The sequence below is a fragment of the Echinops telfairi genome, unplaced genomic scaffold (genome assembly GCF_000313985.2).
Source record: "Echinops telfairi isolate 266 unplaced genomic scaffold, ASM31398v2 ScPeMD7_3533;HRSCAF=4204_0, whole genome shotgun sequence".
NCBI classification, from domain to species: domain Eukaryota; kingdom Metazoa; phylum Chordata; class Mammalia; order Afrosoricida; family Tenrecidae; genus Echinops; species Echinops telfairi.
Genome location: NW_022107431.1, coordinates 86,776,026 through 86,787,982, shown reverse-complemented (window position 1 = coordinate 86,787,982; position 11,957 = coordinate 86,776,026). Strand labels below are relative to the sequence as shown.

Below are 11,957 nucleotides of genomic sequence, written 5' to 3'. Positions count from 1 at the left end.
TAAATTGATTAATTAAAAAAAAAAAAAAGAAATAAGTTTTACAAATAGTTCATAAGCATGTAAAAAAGATAATCAATGCCATTATTCAAACTACACTAAGATAAAACTACATACCTCTTAAGATGGTTAAAACTAAAGACTGATCATACCAAGTGTTGAAAAAGATATGAAGTAAATGCAACTCTCATAAAATGATGGTGGGGGAAAAACAAAACATTGCCACTGTGGAAAAGAGTTTGGCAGTTTCTTTAAATGTAAAGGATGTATCTACCCACATGATACCAACACTTTTCTAGAGATTCTACCAAGAAAAATTAAAGCAATGCTCAAAGACTTACACATGAATATTCATAGCACTTTGTATGTAATGGTCAAAAATCTTAAAACCTATGTCCAGATGAATGGATAAACTAATTGTGGCATATCCATATAATAGAAGACTACTTAGCAATAAAAGGGAATGATGTATTAATACAGGGAGTAAAACAAATGAATCTCAAAATAATTGAGTGAAAGGTGTCAGAATCCTTCCTGCAGTAAAGCGGACAGGCAGTCCCAGGATAGCATGAACTCCATTCCCTAATCTTTTAGTCTACCCTTACTTTAAACTTGTAAGTCACATAAAAGAGAGTGCCGCTCATAACTAATGTTAGTCTAATGTATGTCTTACTGTATACACAGGCATGGGAACTTCAAAAAATTTGTGGGAAAATGCATTTTTTCCATGAACTCCTCTTTTTTCTATGTGTGTTTTAACCGTTTTTAATTAGCGAGGTATCCAGCTACATTAAATATCTGTCACACATTTTTATTCGTGTCCAGTTGATTACTACAAACCACTCTATGAACTTTGGGTTATTAATATAAAAGGCTTGGGGGAGGGGCAGTTAAGACTGCTGGTTTTAGTAGGGGGCTTCAAAGAGTTCATGGAAAAGTTCCATTATTTGTTCATTTCGGTTTTCCACGTACATTTAAATCCAACAACGATCATCTGGGGACCTCCTGTATATGAAATACTTCCATTTGTTTTTATAAATTCTAGAAAATGCAAACTGACCTATAGTGACAGAAAGCACCTAGATGGTTGCTGAAGGAGGAGGAAACTTGAGTAGCGATGAAAGGTTTCATGGACCCCAAAGCCCAAGCCAGTTGTCAAGTCAAGAGTAGACCTGCCATAATAAGTAAAGACGCTGCTCACCCGGTCTTCCTTCACCATCGTGGCCGGGCGGGTTCAAACGGCCAACCTTTAGGTTAGCAGTTGGGTGCAAACAGGCTGGGCTACCCAGGGCACATCCACATACACGTATTCAAAACCTCTCAAACGGAATATTTAAATGAAAAGCTTATTGTGTGTCAAAAATCAGTCAAGGTGAAAAGCCTACAATAATCACTTAAGAAATTTAGAAAGAAAAAAGAAACTCTGGGTTCCTAGACCTGTTCTCCCCATCGATCTTCCTGAAACAGTCAAACTTCTGACCGAGCTTCAAGGTACGAAAATCTCCATTTCTGAGTCCTCGGCTCCTGCCACACAAACCTTCCACCCAGCTTCGCGTTCGAAAGTAGTCTTACAAGCGAGTGACAAGCGTCCAGGCACCGACCCACTCTCTCCCGCCCTCGATTCCACTTCTCCGCGAAGCTTCATTGATCCAGCACATCTCTTTCCTGAACTATCACCAGGGGGTCCGCAACCACCAAAAGCTGCGTCCCCCGGACGACCCCCTACGAAGCTAGCCAGGCAACTCGGACGACGACCCCACCACCTCACACCTCCCTCCGGCCCGGGTTACCTGCCACCGGCTGGCCGCGCCGCGGACAGTTGAGCCACCGCGGCGGGATCTTGTTATGAGCCATGTCTTGCGGCCGCGGAGAACCGCCCCGCCCCGGCACCAACGCTCCTCTGGCCGGCGGCGCCGGCGCCTCGCGGTCCGGTCCGCTCCGCCTCGCAGGTCCGCCGCACCAGAACCCTGGCCGGGCTCTGGTTCCGAGCCGCTCCCACTCGGTAACGTCAGGGGCAGCGCGCCACTTTCTTTCAGACTCAACTGCACGGTTTCAGGCGAGCCCACAATGCACCGCAACTTCCGCCCAAAGGGCCCCGCCCCCTGCTTTCCGAGGTCAGAGGGGAAGAACGCGAAGCTCAGCGAAGGAACGGGAGAGTTAGGCCACGGGGAGTGGGCGGGGCGCGTCTTCCCTGGCCCCGCCCTGTCTTCCCTGGCCCCGCCCGCGGGATGCCGACCGGCTCTTGGGAAGTTTTTGCGAGTTCGCAAGTACCTGCGAGACGCGTTTTCTCTTCGCAGTGTGGCCACCGAGAGCAACCCCAGAAATTGGAAAGAACCCAGGCTTCGTTCCACTCGTGCACTACCCTACCGCTCTCCTCAAGGCTTCCGTTTCTGGAATGAAAGGGCCTCCTGGCCTGCCCCTGGAAGCTCTGCAAGAGTTACAGGCGAGAGAGGCAGATACAGTACTGTTATGTACATAATCCTGCAACCGTGGTTGCGGAGGCAGTGAATTATTTAATGACTCTTCTAACCAAAGGCTGTAACTCCTACCAAACCACCTTTCCCTGCATAGGTCTCTGGTAAGAAGGTGAGAGAAGAAGAAGATGCAGATAGGATTCACCCATGAGGAATTGTGATAGCCATTCTGCTATGTATAAAATGAGCCCGAGGAGGGATCACATTACCAGCAAGAGCCAGAAGGGGAAAAGCATCCTGGACCAAAGATCCTTGGACCGTGAACCTCCTGGATCCAAATGAGGGCTATAACATCAGAAGAGCAGAAGCAGCAGTGAGAACACGGAACAGAAGGATGGACTCCCAACCCAGGAGCAAGGAAAGCTGAGTGGTTTTGAGCAGGAGGCTGTCTTGCCCAGCGGGTGCTTCTGGGCACTTCACTGGAGAAGCTGGCCTTGCCAGGGAAGTGGAGATGAGTGCCTTTGGGCTGACTGACTGGAGTGGGCCCTTAATTCAGGGAGCTAAATTTGCTGACCCAGGGAGCTTGAGCTGAATCTTACAGCAGTGGTATGCTCCTTTGAGCACTTATTAGCAGGCCTGGAAGAACTGTGTAACATCTTAAACAACTATCTGAGTGCGGTGACCCGCACCTGCGGAGGGTTTACACAGGGAGAGGTGGAGCGGGATTTCTAAGAAAGATAAACAACAGGGTTAGGAGGACAGGTACAAATGCAGCAACCAGCAAATTTATTTTTCAGCCAGCAGATATATATACCATCAGTATCAGGAAGCAGGGTACAGTAAACCTAAGTGTTTATTCAAGCTGACTAAGATGTTCCGTTACTTTTCTAATCTAAGAATGACTAAAGACCATTCTGTAGCAAAAAAAAACGTTCCTTTCTTATCTAACAGAACTCTCTGCACTGGCTGTTCTCTACAAAACAAACTCATAGGACTTGACATGAACTCCTGAACTAGTAATATGCCAGAGGTAATGAAGGGTAGAGTGCAGGGCTGTGCCGTGTCCTCTCCACCACTCAGACTTTCCCTGTAAAGCAACGATCCCCAACATCTGAACAGTTACCACTGGCATTACAGTGTTGACTTCCTTAATAAACTCTTTAATTGTGAATTTTGTCTGTGGATCCTATTGCAATGGATTTTAGATCCCAAAGTAGTAAAATAAAAACTCTGTTTGACATTGAGTCCATGCTGACTCATAGTGACCCCCTGTGGGTTTCCAAGACTGTCACTGATGCCGGGAGTAGAAAGCCCAGTCTTTCTCCAGAGGAGCTGCTGCTGTTTTCAAACTGCTGATCATGTGGATCACAGGCCAACATGTAACCACTACGCCACCAGGGCTCCTAGAGAGGTAAAGTAGAAAACATTAATTAAGACAACACAGTGTTAATCTACAAATGGATGCTGAGATAGACACATGCGTTAAACAGGCGTGGGGCCCGTGCATATATACAGGTTTAACAGAGGATATCTGTATATGAGTATTTACTTTGGCTGTAAATATATCCACGAGGGTGAAAAAGCATACAGGGGACAAAGTTAGGGGCCTGGTGGCTATGGACCATAATCTCAGAGGACATGGAGGTCAATTGGCATAATATAGTTCACAATGTTTTACCTTCTACTTTGGTGAGTATCAATGAGCAGCCATCTAATGCTCAAAAGTTGGTCTCTCCCAGGCCAGATGAAATAAGAATGACGACAATAAAAAAACATACGGAAACAAATCAGTCCAATGGACCACAAAAATAATCAGTTTCTGCAAACATCGGTGACCAGAGCCTTGAGACCAGAAGAACTAGATGGTTCCCAGCTACCACTACAACTGCTCTGAAAGGACCGCATTAAAGGGTCCTGGAGAAAATGTAGAACAAACTCATAAACAAGACTAGGCTTATTGGTCAAATAGAGACTGGTTGGATCCCCAAGACCATGGCCCTTAGTCACTCTTAAAGTCTGGACCTGAACTCACCCCAGTGTTAGAATCATCAACCATTTAAGATCATTTACCCAAGGACAACATTCAGAGGATTAGGAAAGAAAGGAAAATGGAAACAGGAAACGCTGGAAGTAGGGTAAGCAATGGTACATTTGGGGATTGGAATGGATGAGTTGAAGCAAAATATCTATGAATTATTGAATGCAAAACTTATGATCTGCTCTGTAAACCTTCACCTAATTCACAATCAAAAGTCTTTTTTTTAATTTTGTTTTTAACTTTTAAAGACTGGCCACTCCTTTTTCAGTCTACATTGACAGCATAGCTAGATCTGGGTTTGATAACGGATGCTAGGCGCATTCTTCTGATCTAAATCAGGGAACAAGTTTTAGAGAGTCTAAGGATGACGCATCAGAGTGCCCGAAATGAGTAATTTCTCTTGGGGGAGTTCTTCTGAGGATTCATGCATGAACTATCTGAAATGATACTCCAAAGCATGTGAGGAGTTTTGTTTGTCCATTTCTGGAGCGATAGTCCAAAGCATACTTGGGAATCTCAGAAGGCTGGTGTCTCAGACAAAGTTATTATAGCTCTAATTGACTTGATGAGATACCACTACACGGAGGTGTTTTCTGATGCCCACCAAATAAACATTCTTTCCTTCATGGTAAGCAGGAATTCTTGGAAACATTTCATAAATGCTATCCCATAATAAGGTTTATTTTAGTTGACAGGTTGAATTAGTTCATTAAGCATAAAGCTGGATGAGAAAATAAATTACAAGGTAGCAGTTTGAGCTGGAGCAACATTGGAGCTGCGTGAGTACCTGAGGCTCTGAGGCATCGATTTTGAAAGGGTGAGGGGAGAACACACTGCACAGCTTAGCCCCTGAAAGCTTGGTGAGAGTTGGGATTCTCCCACAAATAGGGCCTGAAGGCTCTCTTTCAGAAATGATGGAAATTATAGCTCACCTTCCTGATCGGTCCTGATGTTGTACATGCTGTCACCTTTTAGTCAAAGAGCCACCGCAACCCAGCTTCCTATGTCTGCCCAAATGATACCCACTTCCCTTCTCTGTTGGCAGAGCAGTGACATCCTGCCAAGAATTGGTGAAATATTTGGTCCCCCAACTCCGCTCCAGGACAGGAAAGGTGAGCCTGGTCCTGAGAAAAGATCTTGCATTCCGCTTCTTGGAATAAGTGCCCTTGGAGACTGTCCTCCCTGCCCAGATGATGTCTAACTGAGATGGAGTAGAACATTTGCGATGGCCCTTCTAGCCATAGCCATGTTTTCCATATGTGTTGTATGACGCACTGAATCTTCTGGCCTCTGGACTTGTGGTTTGGATCCCTCTTTGGAGAGAGCTCTTTGTTGCATGATTAGGAGAGGGTGCTTCTTAGACCCGACATTATAAGAGGGCGTGGCTGAAGTCACAATCCTTTGTTTTTCCTGGCGGTATGGTCCACTGAAAGAGAAAAACCACGTCTCCATCAAAGCCTGCCCTTTTGGTAACCTCTGTTTCTCAACAGAAGCAAGAAGACCTGCTTTGACTTTTGGACATTTTTAGCTTCTGGCTCCGGACCTTGCTTTTGGCTCACTTCTGCCCACCCTTTGGATTGGGGACTAAACAGCACACACAGTCCTGCGAGTTGTTGTTTTTGTTGGGAGCTGTTGAGTCCGCTCTGTGTACATCAGAAGAAGCACTGCCCAGTGCTGTGTCATCTCACAGTGGTGGTCATGCAGGCACGACGTCAATCCATCTGTGGAGTTTCCTCATCTTCACTGCCTGTCTACTTTGCCAGCATGATGTGCTTTCCCAGGAACTAGTCATCCCTGACAACATGTCCAAAGTACCGGAGACAAAGTCTTGTCTCGCCATCAGCGTTTCCAAGGAGCATTCTGGTTGCACTTCTTCCAAGACAGGTTTGTTTGTTCTTGTTACAGTCCATGGTACTTTCAATAGTCTTCGCCAGCACCATCGTTCAAATGCATCGAGTCTGCGCTGGTCTTCCTTGGTCAATGTCCAACTTTCACGTGCCTATGAGGTGATTAAAACGCCCTGGTTTGAGTGAGGTGCACCTTAGTCCACAAAGTAACATCCTTGCTTTTCAAAACTTTAGAGAAGTCTTGTGTAGCAGATTTACCGATGTCATTCATCCTTTGAGCTCTTGATTATGGATCCACGTGAGATGAGATCCTGGACAACTTCGGTCTTGTCTCCATCTATCATGATGTTTCCTACTGGTCCCGTTGTGAGGACTTTTGGTTTTCTTTAGATTGAGTTGTAATCCTGAAGGCTACAATCCTTGATCTTCATCAGCAAGTGCTTCAAGCCCTCCTCACTTTCAGCAAGTAAGGCTGTGTCGTCTGCAGCTCCAAAGTTGTTAATAAGCCTTCCTCCAACCTGATGCCACATCCTTCTTCATATAATCCAGCTTCTTTGTTTATTTGCTCAGCACACAGAGTGAATAAATATAGTGAGAAGATACTACCCTGACGTGCATCTTTCCTATTGTGTTCCCTTGTTCCATGTAAAACATTTCCTTAAAGTTTTGTGAGTTTCTGTGGGAGGTTGCAGTGAATCGCAGAACCTGGGGATAGGAGGGAATATACTCAAGGGAAGAGTCGGAGGAAAAGTTGTGGAATAACATCTTGGAAGAGTTCGACATTTGGGACATCTTCATTCTCCAACTCCTTTAGATTGGTCTGGTATTAATTTCGCTTTTAAAAATTGTTAAATTAATTATGGTGCTGATTGTACACTTCTTCATGATATGATTGAACTATTGAATTGTGTGATATGTGGATTAAGTGCCACTAAAATTATTACCACGCTAATGAAGGGGCTTGCTTCTGGGCACACGGAGCTCCCAGAGGCTTCATTCCACTGAGCAGTGGGCAGCTGTTATAGCTGTAAAACAGCAGTGTGTGCTTCATTTTTACTCCATTCTCCACTGGGTAAGGAGCCCTAGTGGCACAGCAGGTTAGGTATTATGCTGTTAACCTCAAAGTCAGCAGTTCAAACACACCAACCCCTCCTTGGGAGAATGAGGAGGCTGTCTTCTCCTATAACAGCTTACAGTCTCAAAAACCTTATGGAAGAGTTCTACTCTGTCCGATGAGGTCGTTAGGCCATGGCGGGGTTCCCCTTTGAGACAGTAAAAGGAACTCACTGCCATTGAGTTGATTCTGACTCAGAGTGACCCTACAGGGCAGATTAGAACGGCACGTGGTAGTTTTGAACTAGGAAACTTGAAGTCAGCAGCCCGTTACATAACCCACCACACCCCTCTCCTTAGAGGGAAAAGTAAGAGAGAGGAATCCAAGTGAGTGGACAGTTTCTCTCTACATACCAAGAATTTCTCGCCAGATGGAGATCTCTGCTATTTGGGAAGAGAGAACACAGCTGCCCACAAAGGGACTAGTGTGGCCAGGGGCAGCAGAGTGAAATTCAGGAGCAGACTCCAATTCACCCTCTTCCTTTTGCCAGCTGCTCTGAAGCGACCTGAATGTAAAGTCCGCTGCTGCTCCCTTTCCATCCGATCTTCTCAGAGGTTCCAGGGACGCTCGAGTGGTCAGTGACTTCGGAAGGCCCCCCCCACCCCACCCCATGCCCACACACCCAATCCACACTCAGCCAGGGCTCAAAATGAACTGATGCCATTTCCAGGACGGCAAATGCACCCAACCTTCTATAACAAACACCCGTGGCGATTGAGTCAGATCTGACTCACTGCAACCTCACAGGACGGAATGGAGCTGCCGCAGGGGATCTCCCAGCCTTGTAAATATTTATGGAAGCAGATTCTTTCTTTCTTTTTTTTCCCCCTTCCTTACAGAGGCTGGTGAGTTTGAACTGACCTTGAGATTAGAAGCCCACCTCCTAACTCACTAGGCCTCCATACAGAGTCCTATATGCACAGGTCTGATTGGCCAGCCACAAATCTGTGATTGTGAGTGTTGCACCTGTTATCTGAGAACTGAATGGTTGGAAGTTGAAGGCCAGCCAGAGGCACCTTGAAAGATAGGCCTGGTGATCTAATTTCAACATATTAGCCATTTAAAGTGAAACAAAACAAAACCCCCCCACTGCAACCTTTGGCACACAGTTCTACTCTGACACACATGGATTGCTATGAGTCCAATTTACATGGGGGCAACTGGTTTGGGTTCAGTTTTATTTTATCCAACTCAACTTAAATTCTTGATTCTGAGTTTCCTTTTCTGCTAACCAGGTAGAAAACAGCCCCAATGGCCCTGTGGGTTAGACGTAGTGTTGCTAACCACGAGGCTGGTCGTTCAAACTCACCAGCACATTTTCCAGAGAACGATGAGGCCATCTGCCTTTGTAACCGTCTCCAAGCCTTGAAACCCTATGTTGGGTCGGTGTACGTAGAGATTAAGACTATGGCAGCAGATTTCATTTTTTGATTTAACCACGCAGGAAACTTCATCCCTGACATTCTTGGGTCTCTTGTCTCACTTCTATTCCTATAATTATATCTTGTTAGAGACTTGGGTAACACATTTCCCAGCATGAAATGAAGGGAGAGATTGAACTGTGGGCATGACTACAGAGCTCTGTCCACAGAGCTTTCCACTGCTCTTTGATCTGACCCCATCAGATCCAGCAGCTCTCTACTGCTTCTCAGTCATTCCGTGAGCAACGGACATCCTTTGTGAGGCCAGGCTCTTTGTTCGCCATACCTTCTCTTTCTGGGAACACCTACAGCCATTCTTCTCCAAGATATTGCTAAGGGGGCAGGAACTGGGCCCGGAAACCACAGAGTAATGTAGAATGCCTTCCTTCACTTATCAAACAATTCCAGGAAGACTTAAATAAGTGCACGTGGCTGGAAAACTTCCTGAAAATTCTTTTATTTTTTTAGGGGTTTACTGAATGGGCATATCAAATGAAGGAAACATCCAAGATAATGCCGATCTTTCTATCCCAAATACTAAGGCCTCCAACTTTCCCCCCAGCTCTGAGAAGCCTAAGGCTATTGTTTCAAATATAGCAAACAGCAAATGTATATATTGGATCCTTTCCCCTGATAGCGAGGAGTTGGATGTATTTGAGTGAAAAAAAAACTATACTTCCCCATAATTTCTCTACATATGAAAACCGAACCATGTAATAGTGATCCAGGTATAGATACTACCACTAGCCTCTTACTTTCCAGTCGACGGGCTCATAGTGACCCTGCAGGAGGGGGCAGAACTCCCCAGGGAGTCCTTTTTTTGTTGTTCAAACTGCCAACCGTGTAGTAGCAGCCGGAGCTGTAGTAACGCCAGAGCTTCCTATGCAGCAATGGTTCTCAACCTGTGGGTCGTGACCCTTTTGGGGGTAGAATGACCCTTTCACAGGGGTCGCCTAACACCGTCAGAAAACGTATTTCCGATGGTCTTAGGAACCGAGACACCGCTCCTCTCTCCGTCTCCAGGCGGGTCCGCCCACATGCAGATGCGCCCACATACGAGTACCTGGCATGAAGACTATTGCCCATGCCACCACGCTTCAAGACAAAATCTCATTTATGTGTCATTAGAAAGAAATATTTCCCAAAACAGAGAAAGATTTCACAATATATAATCACATAGTGTTTTTGTGATTAATCACTATGCTTTAATTATGTTCAATTTGTAATAATGAAAATATATCCTGCATATCAGATATTTACATTATGATTCATAACAGTAGCAAAAACAGTTCTGAAGTAGCAACGAAAATAATTTTATGGTTGGGGGGGGTCACCACAACTTGAGGAACTGTATGAAAGGGTCGCGACATTTGGAAGGTAGAGAACCACTGCTTTTCAGGCACTCCCAAAAGTCCAGCGTCATCAAGAAAGGTCCAACTCACCCTGAAACTACAGGGTGGATATGAGTTGGAATGAGTAGGTGGCAGTAAGGTTGGGTAATTGGAGAAGTAATCCAGCATCTCACACTAGATGGCGCTAAAACCCCAGGTATTCCAAGTTCACATTGCTTTTCAGGAGCCAACAAGTAGGTGAGTGAGTCAGGTTCCTGGTTCCTGTGGGTCTGTTCCAAAGATTAAAGGAGTCCTGGCAGATCAGGGTCCGCAGTTGGAAACCACCAGCCGTTCTGCGGGAGAAAGATGGGGCTATCTACTCCTGTAAAGATGACAGTATGGAAACCCACAGGGGCAGCTCTATCCTCCACGACAGGGTCGCCATGAGTCGGAATCGACTTGGTGACTGAGTTTGGTTTTCGGGTTTCTGTTTGTCTTAGTTTGGTAGTGCTGTCAGGTAAGCGATGGGATGTTAATCACAAGGTTGGCAGTTCAGAGCCGTCAGGAGAAAGATGTCGCAGTCCTCTTCAGTAAAGCCCTGAAAAACCTTTGGTTCCATTCTGTTTTATAAAATTGTTATGAGTCAGAATTGAATTGACTGGATGCACTTTGTATTCCAAAGGTTGAATTTAGCCCTATTCACCAAATTCAAATAATAGAGGTCGACCTGACGGACTGGATGATTAAAGAATAGTGCGACTAACCGGATACCTTTGTCATTCAACTTGTGTAACTTTCTTCACCAGAAAGTATTACCAATTAAAAGAAAAACAAATCATTGCTCTCTAAACATTGCTGCTAAGGTATGAAGGTTTGAAGATCTAAATAACGGTGCCTCAAAGCGCTGTAAGAAAAGGTCATCATTCTGTTCAAATGACTCAAGACCTCGCCTTTTCATTTGAGAATCAGACCTCACCTTGAACTGTGCCTCACCACGCAGTGTTTATACGAATAGTATGTATTTGAGTTCATCTTCACAGCAATTTTATGAGGTAGACATTGCTATCATCTCCTTTTTGCAGATGAGAAAACAGGTTCAATGAGGTGCATAAGCATGTCCAAAGCCTCACAGCCAGGAGGCGAAAGAACGAGGCTGTGAGGTAGTGGAATGAGCCAGCAGGGCTGCGAAACTCTTTCTAACCCAGGCTCTGAATGAAAATCACCCTAAGAGGACTGGGAGTCCTTTCTTTTCTATATGAAAAGTGATCAGATGATCCTTAAGGTCAAAATAAAAAACAAAACAGAAACAGCTCACTGCCATCGAGTCCATCCCAACTCACAGTGCCCTCTACGGCGTTTCCAAGACTGTACATCTTTACAGAGCAGATGGCTTCCTCTTCCTCCCTCAGAGTGCCTGCTGGGTTTGAACCACTGACCTGGTGGTTAGCAGCCCAAGTTGTAACATACTGCACCATGACGGCTCCTTTTCCAAGCAGTGTGACTCAAATTCAAATGCTTACAATCACCCGGAGGTTGTTACCATTGTATATTCTGATTCAGGCGGTCTCCGGTGGGCAAAAGAGTGCACATTTCTAATAAGCTCCCAGAAAACGCTAATGCCACTCCTCTACTGGATCTCTCGGGGTTCTAATACCCATTTAGATGGCTACGCAGAAGTCACAGACAAAATTTGTGATTAAAGGGTTTATTAAGGAAGTTAACACATTTTAATGCCAGTGATAAAGGCTCGAGGTAGTTGTTTACCAGGACATGTTGCAAAGTTTCAAAACCGCTA

General features: G+C 45.2%; 1 protein-coding gene across 2 annotated transcripts in view; it reads right to left on the bottom strand.

The window, feature by feature from the left end:
- RNGTT (RNA guanylyltransferase and 5'-phosphatase) overlaps positions 1-2,041 on the bottom strand; it is a 279,701-nt gene extending 277,660 nt beyond the window's left edge. For both annotated transcript variants that reach the window (XM_045294543.1, XM_004696250.4), the window contains exon 1: positions 1,788-2,041. In XM_045294543.1, coding sequence (XP_045150478.1) covers positions 1,788-1,851 — 64 coding nt within the window. In that variant the 5' untranslated portion in view covers positions 1,852-2,041. The remainder of the gene's footprint in view (positions 1-1,787) is intronic.
- Positions 2,042-11,957: the final 9,916 nt, after the last annotated feature.